At 43.4% G+C, this 16,978-nt stretch overlaps 1 protein-coding gene and 1 non-coding gene across 4 annotated transcripts in view; one reads left to right on the top strand and one right to left on the bottom strand.

Moving 5' to 3' along the window:
* The first annotated feature begins 155 nt into the window (after window positions 1-155).
* On the top strand, window positions 156-262 carry LOC121464920. Its single transcript, XR_005976586.1, has one exon. It is a non-coding gene; the product is annotated as a U6 spliceosomal RNA (small nuclear RNA).
* Window positions 263-2,389: 2,127 nt separating this feature from the next.
* The window catches only part of Tmtc4 (transmembrane O-mannosyltransferase targeting cadherins 4), a 59,121-nt gene continuing 44,532 nt past the window's right edge, over window positions 2,390-16,978 (bottom strand). For 2 of the 3 annotated variants that reach the window (XM_041676514.1, XM_041676521.1), the window contains exons 15-18: window positions 12,813-12,927; window positions 11,436-11,548; window positions 4,877-4,946; window positions 2,392-3,897 (exon numbers count right to left, since the gene is read on the bottom strand). In XM_041676514.1, the coding sequence (XP_041532448.1) occupies window positions 3,749-3,897; window positions 4,877-4,946; window positions 11,436-11,548; window positions 12,813-12,927 (447 nt within the window). In that variant the 3' untranslated portion in view covers window positions 2,392-3,748. Of the gene's footprint in view, window positions 3,898-4,876; window positions 4,947-11,435; window positions 11,549-12,812; window positions 12,928-16,978 lie in introns of all 3 variants that reach the window. The other variant, XM_041676529.1, reaches the window with a different exon arrangement.

A 16,978-nucleotide genomic window follows, 5' to 3' on the forward strand; every position in this document is an offset into this window, starting at 1 on the left:
AAACAAAAAACAAAAAAACAAAAAACAGCCTGCTGAATGGGAAAAGATCTTCACCAACCCCCACATTAGACAAAGGACTTAGCTCCAAAATATATAAAGAACCCAAGAAATTAGACATCAAAATTCTAAATAACCCAGTTAAAAAATGGGGTACAGTGCTCGCTTCGGCAGCACATATACTAAAATTGGAACGATACAGAGAAGATTAGCATGGCCCCTGCACAAGGATGACACACAAATTCGTGAAGCATTCCATATTTTAAAATAAATAAATAATAAATAAAATGGGGTACAGAACTAAACAAAGAATCTCAACAGAAGACTCTCAAATGGCCAAAAGATACTTAAGGAAATGTTTAACATCCTTAGCCATCAGGAAAATGCAAATCAAAACCACTCTGAGATACCATCTTATACCTGCCAGAATGGCTAAGGTCGAAAACACCAATGATAGCTTATGTTGGAGAGGATGTGGAGTAAGGGGAACACTCATCCATTGCTGGTGGGAATGCAAACTTGTAAACCACTTTGGAAACTAGTATGGTGGTTTCTCAGGAAATTGGGAATCAACCTACCTCAGGACCCAGTAATAACACTCTTGGGTATATACCCAAAAGCATTGCTGGTGGGAATGCAAACTTGTAAACCACTTTGGAAATTAGTATGGTGGTTTCTCAGGAAATTGGGAATCAACCTACCTCAGGATCCAGTAATAACACTCTTGGGTATATACCCAAAAGATGCTCATGTTCATAGCAGCATTATTTGTAAAAGCCAGAACCTGGAAACAACCTAGATGCCCCTCAACTGAAGAATGGATAAAGAAAATGTGGCACATTAGAGTACTACTCAGCGGACAAAAACAATGACATCTTGAATTCTGCATGAAAATGGATGGAATTAGAAAACACTATCCTGAGTGAGGTAACCCAGACCCAAAAAGATAAATATGGTATGTACTCACTCATAAATGGCACTTAACTTTTTACTGAGTAAATTAGGGAATAGATGTATTTAATGCTAGCTCTGCTCCTTTTTCAAAACCCCACTCTGCCATTTAGCACTTACCTCAGGGCCCACTGAGCTTCTGGTCTTCTTATAAAACAAATCTTATGGCCCACTTTAATTTGAGAAGTGGGTAGAATAATGTAAATGAATTGTCTAGGATGCTACATTGGAAGAACCAAGACATATATCTGGGTTGTCACCTCCAGATCCAAACGGGTTGAAGAGGAATAGACACAGATGTCTAATGCTTTGATACTGGGCTCAGTCTTCTGTATGACATTTCAAGTCAGTAACTTGAAAGAAATGAACATGCTAGGTAACATGAGACTCAGAGCCAGAGGGCCCTGTAAGTGTTATGGGTGCGAGGCTGTACCTAATGGGATGAAATTTAAAAGGACAAATATAAGGCTTTTCCTTTGGACCTCCTTGCACCTGGGCTGCTGCAGGTCCACTCGTCCCACATTTAGGATGGGTCATCCCACTTCATGTAGCCTACTCAAGACCGCTCACCAGTATACTCAGAGGTTTGCCTCTTAGCTGGATACAGAGCCAGTCAAGTTGATGACCAAATGGGAGTCCTAAGGGTGTAGTAATTCTGTGTACTGTAGACCACAGCCAGCAGGGATGGAAACATCTGCACTCACCTTCTGGGGACAGCTGCGAAACTTTTAGACCAGCAGTTGTACTTTATAGTAATTGAGCTTTATCAGCAAACAAAGTGTTGTGTTTCAGACATTGCTTTAAATGGCCCCAAAACAACACTAACAGTTTACAGATCTTTTACGATTGGAGGTGTATTATTTATCTTCTTGTAGGGCCTAGCTTGGCAGAAAAAAAAAAATTATGCTATGTAGCTTTTTTTTTTTTTAAGCTACTTGGTTTTTTGCTGTTTGTTTGCTTGAGAGTGAAGAATATTTCTTCCAAAAAGCTCCTTTAGGACCCTTTGTTTTCTCCCTACAGATAAAGTCCCATGTCCAATAAGGATGTATACAACCAGTCCCCTGCCTACAGAACAAATCCCTGAAACTCTTAGCTCTAGATTCTCTCTGCAGCTGTTTTCAGGTCATTTGGTTGAATAATATTTCAGGAAGCATTTTGTGATTGCAGAATTTGGAAGCCCATTCTATAGGCTCTTCTTCTTTTCTTCCTGTTTTAAGAGAACTGTAGTAGATTATCCTAAGACTGAAGTAGAAGGGTGGCTTCCCATAACTCCTCTACTTACCTAGTAGTACTTATGTATGTGTGTATGTTTTAAGACAGGATCTTGCTACAGAGCCCAGCTGGCCTCACACTCATAGTCCTCTGCCTCAGCTTCCCAAGTAGCTGGAATTATAGACATTCACCACCACACCTGGATAATGGCTTTTTATTTTAATGTTTTGATTGTTAAGGACAGATGGGGCAGCACTGAAACATGAGGAAATCTGATCACAGCCCTTCACTTCCTTGGGTATACTTGTGTCTCAGTCCAGCCTGTGCTACTGTGGGGTTTCTGCCCGGTCTTCCACTCATACGCAGGAGAGACCCAACTCCACTGTAAGGAGAAAGAGGAACAGTGGGACCTAGAACTGTACACTAGCCACACGGAGGAGAGACCCCACTCCACCGTAAGGAGAGGGGAACAAAACTGTCATCACTAAGAAGAAACTATGACAGTGCATGCCAGTTTGTGTGATAATTTTACTGTAGTAGAAATTACAGAGATTGCATAAATTATTAGGTCAACAGTATATAAAGAACAAACCAAATAAACAAATTGTTGAGATCTAATAAGACAATGAAAAACAACTCTGCTTTTAAGACCATCACACAATCCAGAACTATTACTTCTTTTGTAAGAAAATTTACTTCTTTTTTGCATTTTCTGGATATAGTAATGTCTGTAGATACATTACGTGAAATGGAAACCCACTTCACAGCTAAAAACACAAAAACACAATGTACATAAACACGTAGCCCTCTGAACACTGGACAGAACAGAAACCAAGATGTCAGGGTACCTGCCTTTGCCTAAGCACGGCAGGAGTACTCTACCCAATGGCAGCTTTCTGTAGAATATTATCCTGTGTGCTAACATCATACATGTCGGAACACATATCTCCCACAAGTGTCAATATCTTCCTATGAAAGAAAAAAAATATACAGACATACCAGATGTTAAAAATTCCCCTTCTTCATTCAATTATCCTGTTCAACACAAAAAGTGAATGATTTCTTACAAACTCCAAGTTATACTGTTGCAAGAGACTTTAAAAAAAACATAAATCTTAATTTACTCTTTCTTGTCATTAAATAAACATGCTAATATACAGATACATTTGATGCTTGTGTAAATTGTTGGAGTCAGCCATGTCTAGGTTACTCCAACTCACCATGAGAGTCATATACCCCAAATGCAGGTTTAACACGAGCAAAAGTTGCTCAAGATAACTTTCTCTCCTTTTTCTGTTTAGTTTAAAAAGAAAAAAAAAAGGGCTTCATTTTTGGGATTTTAGAATTACATTTGGGTGATCTGAAAAAATACATTTTCAATGCAAAAATGCTATCAAGCATTCGGGAGTATACTGCTGGTGCTATAATCTTTTTGCATGTATTCGTTTTATATAGAAAAAATAAAAGTAAACAAAACGTCTGATAACTTTAAATGGCTAAACACAGACAATCTGAACTGAGACCTCATGCACACATGCACGCGCGCACACGCATGCACACACACACATACTCCAAACGTGGGGGAAGATCACACGTCTTTCTTCTGCATTTGTTCGAGCTTTCTTCTCAGAAGACTGTAATTCTCCTTGGTGCCTGCTGCCACGGGGTCAAGCTGCAAGGAGATCTCATAGTGTTTCTTGGCCGAGCTGAGATGTCCCCAGCGATGATAGAGCACAGCTGAAATAGCAGGAGATGAATTTGGTTGGAAGCGCTTCTGACTGACTTGCAGGATTCCCAAACACATGCACAAAGAGCTATTGTGGAGTCTTTACAGAAAGCAGCGTTTAAAAAATATTGTTTGTACTGTAAGCTTTATTTATTGTAATCACACACCCTGGGGAACAGCCCTTGGGCCCGTGCCTGTTACTCATGGGGCTCATCTTATTGTTAGATGGGATTCACGTGCTTCCAGAGATGTTATTACAAAAAGGGCCGGGATGTTCTCAGTGCTGCCATGAAACATCTAGCTCGTCAGCCCTACACCAAGCGTGAGCCATGTCAAAGTCTTATTATCTCATTCTCTATAAAGAAACCCACAGTTTATGTTTTCTTAGCTTTATTTATTTTTATTTTATGAGTATGAGTATATTGCCTGCAGGTATGTAAGTGTACCACATGCATTTGGTGCCTGGTGCCTATGGAAACCAGAAAATGTCAGGTTCTCTGGAACAGGAGTTACAGATGGTTATGAGCCTCCATACGGGTGCTAGGAACCAAATCTGAGTCCTCTGTAAGAGTAGCCAGCGTGCTTAACTGCTGAGCTGCCTCTATAATCCCAGACTTTTATTTGAAGTGAAGATTCCCATACACCTTTTGGTGAAGTAATACCTGTGCTTTTAGGTGGAAATCGGGGCTCGCATATCAGAATCAGACTGTAAAGTGATGTTATAATAAAGCGAATCTTCAGGATCCTAAACCTGATTGAGTGAGCAATACTTCTCGTGAGGTACGGGAGCATGAATGCAGGGCTCCCAGCATGCCAGGCAAGCACTCTATGCGGAGCTCCATCGCCAGCCCATTTAATAATACTTCATTTTAAGACTGGGTCAATACAGGTTAAGTTACAAAAATTACTTTTGAAAAAAAAGGAAGAACTTGTAGATATACATATAAAATAACAGAATTTAAATAAAATTCAAATAAAAAACTTTCTTACCCAAATTACCATGGTAACTTGCAACATTTGGATTTGCTTTAATTGCCTTGAGGAATAAAGCTTCAGACTCCTAAAAAATGAAATATACACAGAAGGTATTATGCACGAAGCAAAAACAAAATCATCTTATCTTCCAGCATTACTGTTTTCCATCACCAGCTGCTTTTGTAGAGAACCCAGGTTTGAGTCCAAGCACTCATATAGCTTCTCAACAACCATCTGTAACTCCAGTGCCAGAGGACACGATGCCTTCTATTCTCCATGGGCACTGCACACATGTGGTGCACATACAGGCAGAACAGTCATACACATAAAATAAAAAGGTTAAAAAAAATTTAAAGTATCTTTTTAAGGAGAAGCATCCGCTGGGTATAGTGTGCACACCTGTACTTAGGAGGCTAAGATGGAAGAGAGCCAACCTGAGCTACATAACAAAATACAGCAGGATTCAGAGAGTCAACCTGGGCTACATAACAAAAAACAGCAAGATTCAGTCTATTAAATAAACAGGTATAAATTTTTAAAAAATCAAATAAATTAGGTAGAACCTACATGAGAAAAACCAAAGAATTCTTAACATGTGACACACATGACCACTCTCGTTGTGATGTGCTCTTGAACCCCAAGGCAGGGGAGACAGCAATGCAGAAAGGGAGTAGCTGGGAAGGACCACAACAAGAGCTGAACACCACTTCTGCCCTCCCACACTGGCCCAGAATTAGCAACTAACATAAATTTTAATAGATTTAAAATGATTCGCAGAGAGCCACTTAATGCTCATTAAACTCACGCTTTGGTAGGCATGATTTACCATTCAGGAGACAAATTCCACCTTTGCGCATGTCCTATCAAGAGGCCAGAAGTCGAGCAGACTGCTATCTTCACTTTACACAAGAACAGACTGAGGCCTGGCAGGTGAGCTGCTGCTAGGTTCAAGGGTTCTTGAACGAGCACTAGAACCACTTGATACAACAGAACACATTTCTGTGCACCCAAGCTGCTAGCAGGCTGCTAGCCTGCATCCTGATGCCGACGAGAAATTGGTTTGGTCATTTCATGACTACGAGCCCGAGGATCTGAATCTGTATCTTAACACCCATGCAAAGGCTGACAGAGTGCTAGGGAGGTAGAGGCGGGAGGGCTCCCAAGTCTCTCTGGCCAGGCAATCTAGCGGAATCGGCAAACTCCAGGTTCAGCTTGGAGACAAAGAATAAGGTAGACAGCGGCTGAGGAAGATACCTTGTATCAGCCTCTGACTCCCGTCACACACCCCCAAGTAAGAGAAAATCAACAAAGTGCATAAAAGACAAGTAAGTTGTCCAGAATGTGGACTCCCAATCCATGGGCTAGTAGCCAATCCTGTAAGTCACCACTACTCCCACCTCCCTTGCCCTACTGTGTCTGCCCAGGGCTTTGTCAGGAGACAGCCAACAACAAGCAGGACAGGGCATCCTGCCTGCCAAGAACAAAAGGTCCTCTTCCCATTGTGACAGAAAAGCTACATAGATGGTTACATTCTAAACCTTTAACTTGAAAAAAAGTATCAAATGCTGGCCCTTAGCTGGCTGACCCCATTATGCTCCCTGCTGGTAGCTACCTAAGAGCTCAAAATGAGCTCCTTATTTCAGATTTCACCTTATTTCCTTATCATAGGCTCAGCACTCTGCCTTGCCAATTAGATGAAAAATGTGTACAGACAAGGGCAACTAATGGCTCCATTCTGCTATACGGAGTATTTGCTATCATGGGGGTGGGGCGTGTGAACAGGAAGCCAATGGAGCCTGGGTCCAATTCCTATAACAGAAATTGTACTTCACAGACTGTAGAATAGGAAAAAAGTCAATACAATAGTTATAGAACTGGCATCCCGAAGAAGGCTTGCTGTCGCTGGGTCAATGGGGGACCAAGTCTCCCGACTTGTCCCTGCTGACAGCCACACCTCTTCCCCATGTAGAGGTACAAAAAATAGAGAATCTCCAAAAGCCAATTTTTAGGACAGAAGCTAGAACTAAAATATAATGAAACCTAAATTCACCAACATTCAGAAAGGATAGAAACACATGAAGCAATTGACAAAAAATAAAATCAATAATTATGTCTAATGAACACAAGGCAATGACAATAGAGGGGTATTAATTAATGCATTAGTAGGGTTCTCTAAAAGGAAAATTAATTGCTACTGTTAGGCCTTGAATCATATCTATGGCCTCAGGATAACATAATTCAGAATAAAACATTAATATAAAATACTAATAAAATATTAAAGTATTTTAAGTAGTAACTCAAATATCTATCAGCCCACAATCCTTAAATAATTCTCCCACCAAAAGTCATGCAACTACTTCTCAAAGTACCTCTAAGGCTTTCTGTGTGGGGTGCCCAGGATATCAGTTAGAAATAAATATCCTGACTTGATCCACTACAGGCTGATTCTGCTGGGGAGGAATCTGTGTTAACAAGCTCCCTCAATGATTCCGATGCATAAAGTGAGAGGGTGGGGTCAGCTGGTCATGGACCCACAGTTCCCTGATGTAGTAATAAGGGCGGTGGGGCTGTGTCCCCAGCACCCTGGCTGCCTGGCTAGCTTATGCCCTAAATAACAACACACAAACTGTATTCATTTAATCACTGCTTGGCCCTTTAGCCCTAGCCCTTACTGGCTAATTCTGATATCCCGATCAACCCATCTCTAATAATCTGTGAGCACGGGTCTTAGTGAGCACTGGTCTTACAGGGAAGATTCTAGCCTAAGTCCATCCTGGGTCGGAGCTTCATCGCGTGCATCTTCCCTGGAGTGGGGAGCATGGCGTCTCTCTGAGGCGTCTGCTCCTGAGAGGAGAGCTGTGGAGTCTGAGCTCACTTCCTCTTCCTCCCAGCGTTCTGTTCTGTTTACTCCTCCCACCTATGTTCTAACCAATGAGGGCCAAGCAGTTTCTTTATATTTAACCAATGACCTTCCTCCATCATTTCCCCTTTTTCAGTTTAAACAAAAAAAAAAAGGCTTTAACTTTAACATAGCAAAATTACATATAACAAAACAGTTATCAAGTAAAAGTTACAATAATCTTTATCATAACTAAGGAAAACTATAACTATAACTAACTATTCTTAACTCCATCAAAGACTCCAGAAATACTACCTAAGCAAACAAGAAAAAAGCAACTTTTAAAACTCTAGAAATGACAGAGACATCTTGCTGCCTGGACAGTCACCCAAAGTTCCTCTGTACCGTTGGGGCATCCATCTTCAGCCTTCAGGCTCATGGTATCCAGAAGACATTTCCATAAAGCAGGAAAATTCAAAGTCAGTTCAGTCACTATCTGTTGTGTCCTGCAGAATGTCTCGCAGACTCTTTCATGAATCAGGAACCCCGAAAGATCATCTCACCTTAGGCAAGTTCAGTAGTCCTCTCTCTGTGGGTTCTCTGTGTCCAGTTTATGCAATAGTCCAGGCAAGAGCAGTTTCTTGCCCAAATGGCTATCAAACTCCATAAGGTGCCTCTTCAATGCCCATCTTCTTCTTGAAGTAAATTGGTGCTGCCAGGAGCACACGTGTCTCATTGTCATGAAAAGCCCTAAATTATTAAAACATTTAAAATGCCATATTCTCTAATCTTTGAAAAATATGAAGAATGCCTATCTAAAATATATCTATGTACATCTAGAAAATCTTAACTAACGTGACTACAAACTTGACTATTATGATTATCTATAACAATCTATATTTCTAATTATACATTACATTTTTAAATGAACTACACAATCACAGTACCTTAATCAAGATCAGAAACACATATACATATAACAAAATTGACCTTAAATTTAAATCACTAAAACAAAATCCATATCAATGTAAATTATTCATATCTCTATCATATCCCCCTTTAAATGTAAAAGAACGTTTATAAACCATATTTGGGAACATGGGTGCAGTTTTTTCTCTCCAAACTGCTTCCTGCTGAATGTGGGCGTTATTAATTAGGTCTTTCATGGTATAACCTGTGTGCTAGTTTCATCTCAGTTGGCAGTTGAGCGAAGCAATTTTCTGAAGGTGTTCACACCAACCCTTCAGGAGGGCGTGGTCCATCATACCAAATCGGAATAGAAGAAATGAACAAGTTCTCATCCTCTGTGAAAACAAAATAAGAAACTCCTTTCCAAAGCATCATGTCTTTAGATCCAAATTTCAAATTCAAGGCATTTTCAAAATATCTATGTTGGATTAGTTCAGCAGCATTTATAAACAAGTATCTTTTAGCAGCTGTTGCTCCTTCCTCAGCATTCAAACAATTCAAAGAGAGCATAATAGCATACAGTATCAAAAGTCTCTGTGTATTTTCCATCATCGTGCGGCTTTATAATCTCTATTTCATTTCTTTTTACTTCTATTTTATATTCTCTGTATATCTTTGACCTGGAATAACTCTGTAGACCAGGCTGTCCTTAAACTCTCAGAGATCCGCCTGTCTCTGCCTCCCAGGCATTGGGATTAAAGGTGTACACTACTACACCTTGAACTAACAGAGATCTGTTTGCCTCTGCCTTCTAGGCACTGGGATTAAAGGCATGTGCTACCACACCTTGAAGTCACAGAGGTCAATCTCCCTCTGCCTCCCAAGTGTTGAGATTTAAGGTGTGTACTACCACACACAACAACTCTCTTCCTATTTTTTTTTGTTTTTTACTTTAAGAACTTCAACTTTTAGTCTGCATATATTTTTAACACGCTGTAAATCATTTAAAAATTTTCTTTGTCTTTGATGCTCTCTTTACTGTATCTCTCTCTGTTTTTCTGACCACATGAGTCTTTAATTTACCAAGCAATCTCAGTAGGACTAAAGCCGTGGCTTTGACGGCTGGATCCAGCCCATTCCTTAGCTTTCCAGCCTCATGGCTGAGGTACTGGCTGTAGCCATGTTTACTGCCACAACTCTATGGCATTTCAAGGTCCCTGCCAGCAAGTGAGCTTCAGCAGCCTGTGCTTGCAAACCGCACGAACCGCCTGCGTAAAAGAGTCAGAGTTTGCCCTGGCAGGACAGCCCAGAAAGTCGGCATTTTTAAACGGCGCAGCTTTTGTCCTGCTACGGCTGAAAACCAAAAAGCATGCGTTCAGCTTTTCGTCAACACTGTTTAAGTGTTTTGTGGCAGGACCTCTTAATGAGCTGCAGGGTTTTGCAGCTAAAGCTGAGTCAGGAAGCTTCTCTTAGATGAGAGCACTTGCTTGCCTCTAGCAAGCAGAGTGCCACAAATGCTTTAAAGCCAGAGTTCACGCTGGCAGCACAGCCCCAAGAAGCTGCACTTTAAAATGACACAGCGTTTTTTCTGCCGCTGTTGCCGAATCAGGAAATCTCTCTACAGCACGCCACCAACAAACAGCAAAAATCTGTGTTAAACTCTCTCTCCCTTATTTTTAAGCCTTCTCAGGTTTTTTAAGTGGGTTTAGTCCATCACGTCGGGCGCCATTTGTAGTAATAAGAAGTGGCGGGGCTGCGTCCCCGGCACCCCAGCCGCCCACATGGCTAGCCTATGCCCCGAAATAACAACACACAAACTGTATTCATTTAATCACTGCTTGGCCCATTTCTATCTAGCCTCTTCTAGGCTAATTCTCACATATTAATTTAGCCCATTTCTAATCATCTGTGTAGCGCCCCTAGGTGCGCTTACTGGGAAGATTCTAGCCTAAGTCCATCCTGGGTCGGAGCTTCATCGCGTGCATCTTCCCTGGAACGGGGAGCATGGCGTCTCTCTGAGGCGTCTGCTCCTGAGAGGAGAGCTGTGGAATCTGAGCTCACTTCCTCTTCCTCCCAGCGTTCTGTTCTGTTTACTCCTCCCACCTATGTTCTAACCAATGAGGGCCAAGCGGTTTCTTTATATTTAACCAATGACCTTCCTCCATCATCCTGAAGTACACGGGGAGTGAGGTCCAGCCAACCACTTACCACTCTTGTAAACCTGAGTGGAAGAGGTGTGTGTGTGTGCACATATGTCCACGCGAGTGAGTGTGTGTGTTTGTGGGGCTGGAGGTCAAGTCCAGGATCTCATACCTCTTAGGCAAGTCCTCTACCACGAGCTACCTCTCAGTGCCAGACTCAAGACCTTATGGTTTTCAGTGGTCAAAAAGTTCTAGGACCTTGCTGATGAGATGTAATTCAGAAGAGGGGAAAGCTTGGCAGCAGTGGGAACTAGCTACATAAAATATAAAAGGTAGTACCCATAGACAACCCTACTACCCCTTCCCTACTGCAAGGGACAGGGTCAGACTCTCCATGTAAAGGGGAAGGGGTCATCATGGGAAGGATGAAACAGCTGTATAGTACAGACAGACCAGCAGCTCTCCTAGTTAAGATCTGTGCCTGGTTTCTGTTCCCTCTCCACAAGGAACAGGTCTGTTTCTGATGAGAAAAGGCACTAGGTCTGACCCCATGTCTGTCTGTTGGGCAACTAATCTGACCAAGAGTTCCCCTGGTGTTCCTCTAGCCTAACTCTCGACGGAACTGGGCATAAGACACTGCTGGCTCCTGGCAGCCTCAGGACATCCAGGCCTGTGGTTTACGCACCTTGTATTTCTGGGATTTCCCCAGCACATTTGCCAAGGAGAACATAAGAGAGTGATCATTAGGAATTAATCCCAGCGCCTCTCTTCCGACTGCTTCAGCCTGGGCCAAATTACCTGAGAGGAGAAATGAAAACCACACTGATATTATATCTATGTCTTCATCTCTTACATGCATTATACTCGATCATGAAAAACACTACTTGAAAAGACCCAAGCAGAGCGTGTGAAGACGCACCACCACCTACTGAGTGGAAGAGCCCTGGCAACTCAGCACAATTCTGACAAAAGAGGCAAATGCCTTTCTGGGACATTCCAGAGAGTCACGTTTACATTTTCCCCACAGATATCAGTTATACAGCGATTTTCATCACACCGTGTTAAGATATGTCAGAAGATGGCCGTTAGTATTATTGTGTCAGGGAGTTGCATGCACATGGGCAGAAGTCAGTACCAGGTGTCTGAAAGTTCTCCACCTCACTTTCTGAGACAGGGGCAGAGTCTCTCACTGAACCTGGGGCTCACTAATTGGGTTAGTCTAACTGGTTATGATTCCTCAGGGATCCTCCTGTCTCCACCTCCCCAGTGCTGGGGTTACAGGTATCTGTCATCATGCCTAGGCTATTTGTGTGGTTGCACAGGGTAGAACTTAGGTCCTTATGAAACATTTTACTGATTGAGCCATCTCACTTGGCCCCATAAAACCAGACATTTTTGTAACACCAGACTGATTTTCTTCCTCTTCTTCCTCCCTCTCTCCCTTCTTTCCTGGCTTAAGAGCCTCACAGTGCCATCCTGGCTGGCCTTAAACTCAGAGATCTGCCTGCCTCTGCCTCCCAAGTGCTAGGATTAAAGGTGGGTCCCACCATGCCCATCTTATTATCTATCTGAGAATTTTTAAATGGTCTAATTTAACTTTTCTTTATGTGCACTGGTATGAAGGCAGGTATGAGCTGCCATGTGGGTGCTGGGAATTGAACCCGGGTCCTCTGGAAGACTCCTAACTGCTCCTAACTGCTGAGCCATCTCTCCAGCCCCATTTTATTTATTTTTTAAGCTGAAGGAATAGCACTAGTCTACGTGCCATTAACCTGTGGAGGTGGCACTGGCTTACGTGCCCCGAGCAGCCCGTTTGTTTGACGCTGGCTTACGTGCCCCGAGCAGCCCGTGTGTTTGATGCTGGCTTACGTGCCCCGAGCAGCCCGTGTGTTTGACGCTGGCTTACGTGCCCCGAGCAGACTATGTTTGATGCTGGCTTTCGCGCCCCGAGCAGCCCGTGTGTTTGACGCTGGCTCACGTGCCCCAAGCAGCCCGTGTGTTTGACGCTGGCCCTTGGTCAGCCCACAAGACTGGGACCCCTCATCACCGCTCCCCTCTGCACCTGTGTTGTCCAGAAGTATGATCATGTTGTTCCACGCCAGGCTGTGCTCCGGCTTCAGCACAGTGGCATTTCTCCATGCGTTCAATGCATCCACGTGGCGATTTAGGTCTGCATACTGAAAACAAAATATCCCCCAAAGTCAATATTCTGACTCTTCTGTCTTCTTCCCCTTCTACAATATTATCAACAACGTCCCACAGAACAAACAAAAGCCCCCACTTTATCTTCACTCACAGAACTTCTCGTCTTTTCTATCAACCCATGTACTTGGGAAAAAAATAATGTCCCAACGAAGTAGATGCCGCTACAACCCCCTTTACAGATGCAACAACTGAGATAACAGGGAAACATGAGACCAGCTTAGCCACACATATAAGAGGGACGGCCAGGAGTTAGAACAAGGTGAACTGGGTCCCGAGCCAAGAAGCCTAACTGTAGAACCCAGTATTTGCTGATCACAATTATGAAGTCACATTTCAAGTTACTGGGAAATGCTGCTATTCTTCTTTTCCTGAAAGGCCCCTATAGTCCGTCTTTGATAAAGTATTATTTGGAATAGTAAACGAGTATTTTATGTTACTAGAAGGTTGTAGTGGGCTGGGGAGATGGCCCCATGGGTCAGGCACTTACATCCTCGCACTCACATAAAAACAAAGCCTGCTGACACACATGCAATTCCAGAACAAGGCAGGGGACAGAGAAAGGCAGACCCCAGGGGCTTCTAGCCAGCTCGTCTGGTTGAAATGGCAAGGTCTGAAACGGTCAGAGACCCTGCCTCAAAAATGAGGAGAGCCACAGAGGAAGATATCCAAAATTGATTTTTGGCCTCCATATATAGATACACAGGCTCATTTCTCTCCTCTCCTCTGCTCTCCTCTCCTTCTCTCTCTCCCTCTCCTTCTCTCTCCCCCACCTATACTCTCCTCCCTCCCATTCTTCCTCTTCCCTTCTCTGTCTCCCTCCCTTTCCTCTCCCTCTCCCTCCCTCTCCCTCTTATTCTCTCTCCCCCATGTACACTCCCCCCCCACACACACACTCACACCGCAGAAGTGCAAATGCGTGCTATACACCTAATGTGCTTGTGAGGAAGAGTGAGAAACTTCTTATGAACATCTAAATTCAAGATATAAATATGAGCCATTCAGATATGTTCTGTAAATTCCTTGGAAAAGACACACATAACAATGTAAACTCCCCTCCGGGCGGTGGTAGCACACGCCTTTAATTCAGCACTTGGGAGGCAGAGGCAGGCGGATCTCTGTGAGTTCGAGACCAGCCTGGTCTACAAGAGCTAGTTCCAGGACAGGCTCCAAAACCACAGAGAAACCCTGTCTCGAACCCCCCCCCCCCCCAAAAAAAAAGGTAAACTTCCTCAGCAGTTTGGATCCACTTTGCCTGTTTGGGAAGAAGAGAACTGTCTTTGCACCTGTGAGCACCTGCACGGGGTGGAGGGGGGGGGCCCGAGTACATCTCATTTAGATGTATGCCTTCCCAGGAACTCTGCCCAAGTTCAGATGACAGAAATCTATGGCAGCTCAGGTCCCACAACAGAAATATTCTGACTTGTTCTATGGCCCACGCAACAACCAGGCGACGAAAGGTTAATGAATTATGAAAACATTTACAAATATCTCTTTTTTTGTTAAAGATGTCAGAATTTCTCAAATTTCTTATGAGGCTCGGAATATCAGGCTGCAATATTTCATCCTTTAAAACCATTAGAAAATGGCATAAGATTCAAATAAATAGGGCGGTTTAAATATACTAAACATTAAACACGGTCTTTGCATTGGGTGTGTCAAGTCAGTTCTCTGCAGTGTGTAATACATACGTGAGTCACCAGACAGAATCGGAGGTGATTCCGTAAATCCCTCATACAACACCAGTCCTCCTGTTTCCAACTTATTCCCACCATCACTCTGACTGTTATTACTGCTTGTTGAAGGCTGCATCAGGTAACAGGTTTTCATTTTGTTCCCTTAGCTACTCTCCCTTTATACACACACAATTGGTCCCACCCCCCACTCACAGCTGCAAGGGTGATTTAGCCAGGGGGCAATGCTGGAGAGCTCACCCTGGTGGTGAATACAGGGGAGAACTGGCAGGCAGACCAACCTTACAGCTGCCCAAGTCCAGATCCAGGGTTATGATTTGTCCTGCCCCAACATCCACCCATCTATGATCTGCTGACACATGTAGAGGCCTGACCCGCAGACCCAAAGCGGCAGGATCTCCACAACCTAGGGAAACAACAGGACGAGGGCCCAGCATCTACGGTGTAGTAGAAACCAGAGGCCTCAAAGCAATGAACATTAGCAAGCATAGATATACGGACAAAGGGGTTTACTGTGTGACTCACTGTGTCACACTGCAGCTTCCGTGACAAGATTTTTAATTTTCCCCCTTTTAATTTTTTTCTTTTTTTTTTCCTCTTAAATTTTGTTTTATTGGGGGGGGGTGCAGAGTGGCCGTGAAGGAACAGGAAAATGAATGGGATCAAGATAAATGATGAAAAAGACACATAGATAAATAAATAAATAAAATAGAGAAACACGGTGGCTTAATACTCAACAGGGAGTGGAGGTGTCCTTCATGCGCCCCATACTCTGCTCTGGGCCCTTTACCACCTAATTCTTTGACAGTTTTGCCAGCCTCAGAAGGACAAGGACAGAGAACTATGCTTTTCATCCATCTCTCATCCTGCCCTTCTCCTCCTCCCACCGTCTCCTCTCCTCCACTGTCCCAGGCCCGGAAGCAGCAGTCTTTCCTCCACATAGCAGCATCCCCTGAATTCAGTTCTCACCCACATGCTCCCCCAAACCTATGGGTTTCCTCTGCATCATTATATTTCCATTTTTATTCTTCCCACCACTGTCTGACCATGCCCTTCTGCTAAGGCGTCCTGGTTTAAAACACTTGGCATGTTTTCTCTTTTCTAAAGTCCATGACTGACAGAAAACTGCACAGAGAAGAGCCCCCAGCCTTCTTCCATCACCACCACCTCAAGCATCAGCACCATGCCCCAAATAACCAGGCACTTCCTAGTTCCTCTATAACTGCACTGTGTCCTCTTCTTACCAGCGTCCACAAATCAAAGCAAGTATCTGTCTCCCGTTATAAAAACAGCTTCTAAAACAGACACCCTGAAGTTATTAAGTTCCTCTCATTTGCGGATATATAAATGGGCTGGCTGAGCTGTTAAAGATTAAGCTTAATGCTTTTAAGCTGTCAAGAGCAAGGGCTGGGTAATTGAACCACAATGGAGAGCACCATGGGGCTTAGACAACAGGCCCCACAGCAACGCCACTTCAGGACAGCACAACAGGCAAACAATACCAAGGTATCACTTGTTTCGGGGCTATGACTGATCACCCCAGCGAAAGCCTGTGAAGGGCAAGGCTAGAACTCGCCATCCATGTTTGTACTTTATGTTCTGTGTTCTTTGTTTTACTTCTGCGGGGACTCATTTAGCATAAAATCCTGTTTTCCAGAGTCTAAGGAAGAGCAGCAACAGGGAGTGAGTGGGGAGGAAGCGATAACTGTAGACCAGAGCTTTAATGTGGACGCTTCAGGTAGACACACTTGCTTTGCAAGCAATATCCTGATAGGAACTACCTCTCTAAGAGGGGAAACTCTTGAGGACTTGACCTGCTTTGCACAGGACTGAGATTTTGGTCAAGTGTCCTCCTCCCCTGCATATCCTAGAGGAGCTTTAAGACTTCTTCAGCATAGACGTTTGTACCATTAGAAGGCATGCGTTTGGAAATGTGAATGCTCACAGGGCCCAGTAGTCCTGGAGACAGCTGATGAGGACAAGAGAACATCAAGCTGGCTCAACCTTTGTTCAAATGTCTCCTGATGTACAGGGGTGGCTGTCACCCCTGTACAGTGCCCTGGAGGAAGTATCTCCTCTTTTTGACTTCTGGACTTCTAGAGATGGTGTCTTCCTATTGTACTTACTTAACAACTAAAACAAGTTTAGTGTTTTGTTTTGTTTTTTTTAAATAAAACCACGTAAGCCACATCATCCTAAAACTTATAATACAAGCATTATCTGCTCACTGAAAGTGACCTGTCTAGTGTTGGAGAAACAGAGGTCCTTGTGCCCACAGATCACTAGGGAAACCAGGAATGTAACACACAGGGAGGGGCCTCTTCTCAAGGGA

The sequence above is a fragment of the Microtus oregoni genome, unplaced genomic scaffold (genome assembly GCF_018167655.1).
Source record: "Microtus oregoni isolate MIOR12 unplaced genomic scaffold, Mior012 000001F_ref0000356, whole genome shotgun sequence".
Classification (NCBI taxonomy): Eukaryota; Metazoa; Chordata; class Mammalia; order Rodentia; family Cricetidae; genus Microtus; species Microtus oregoni.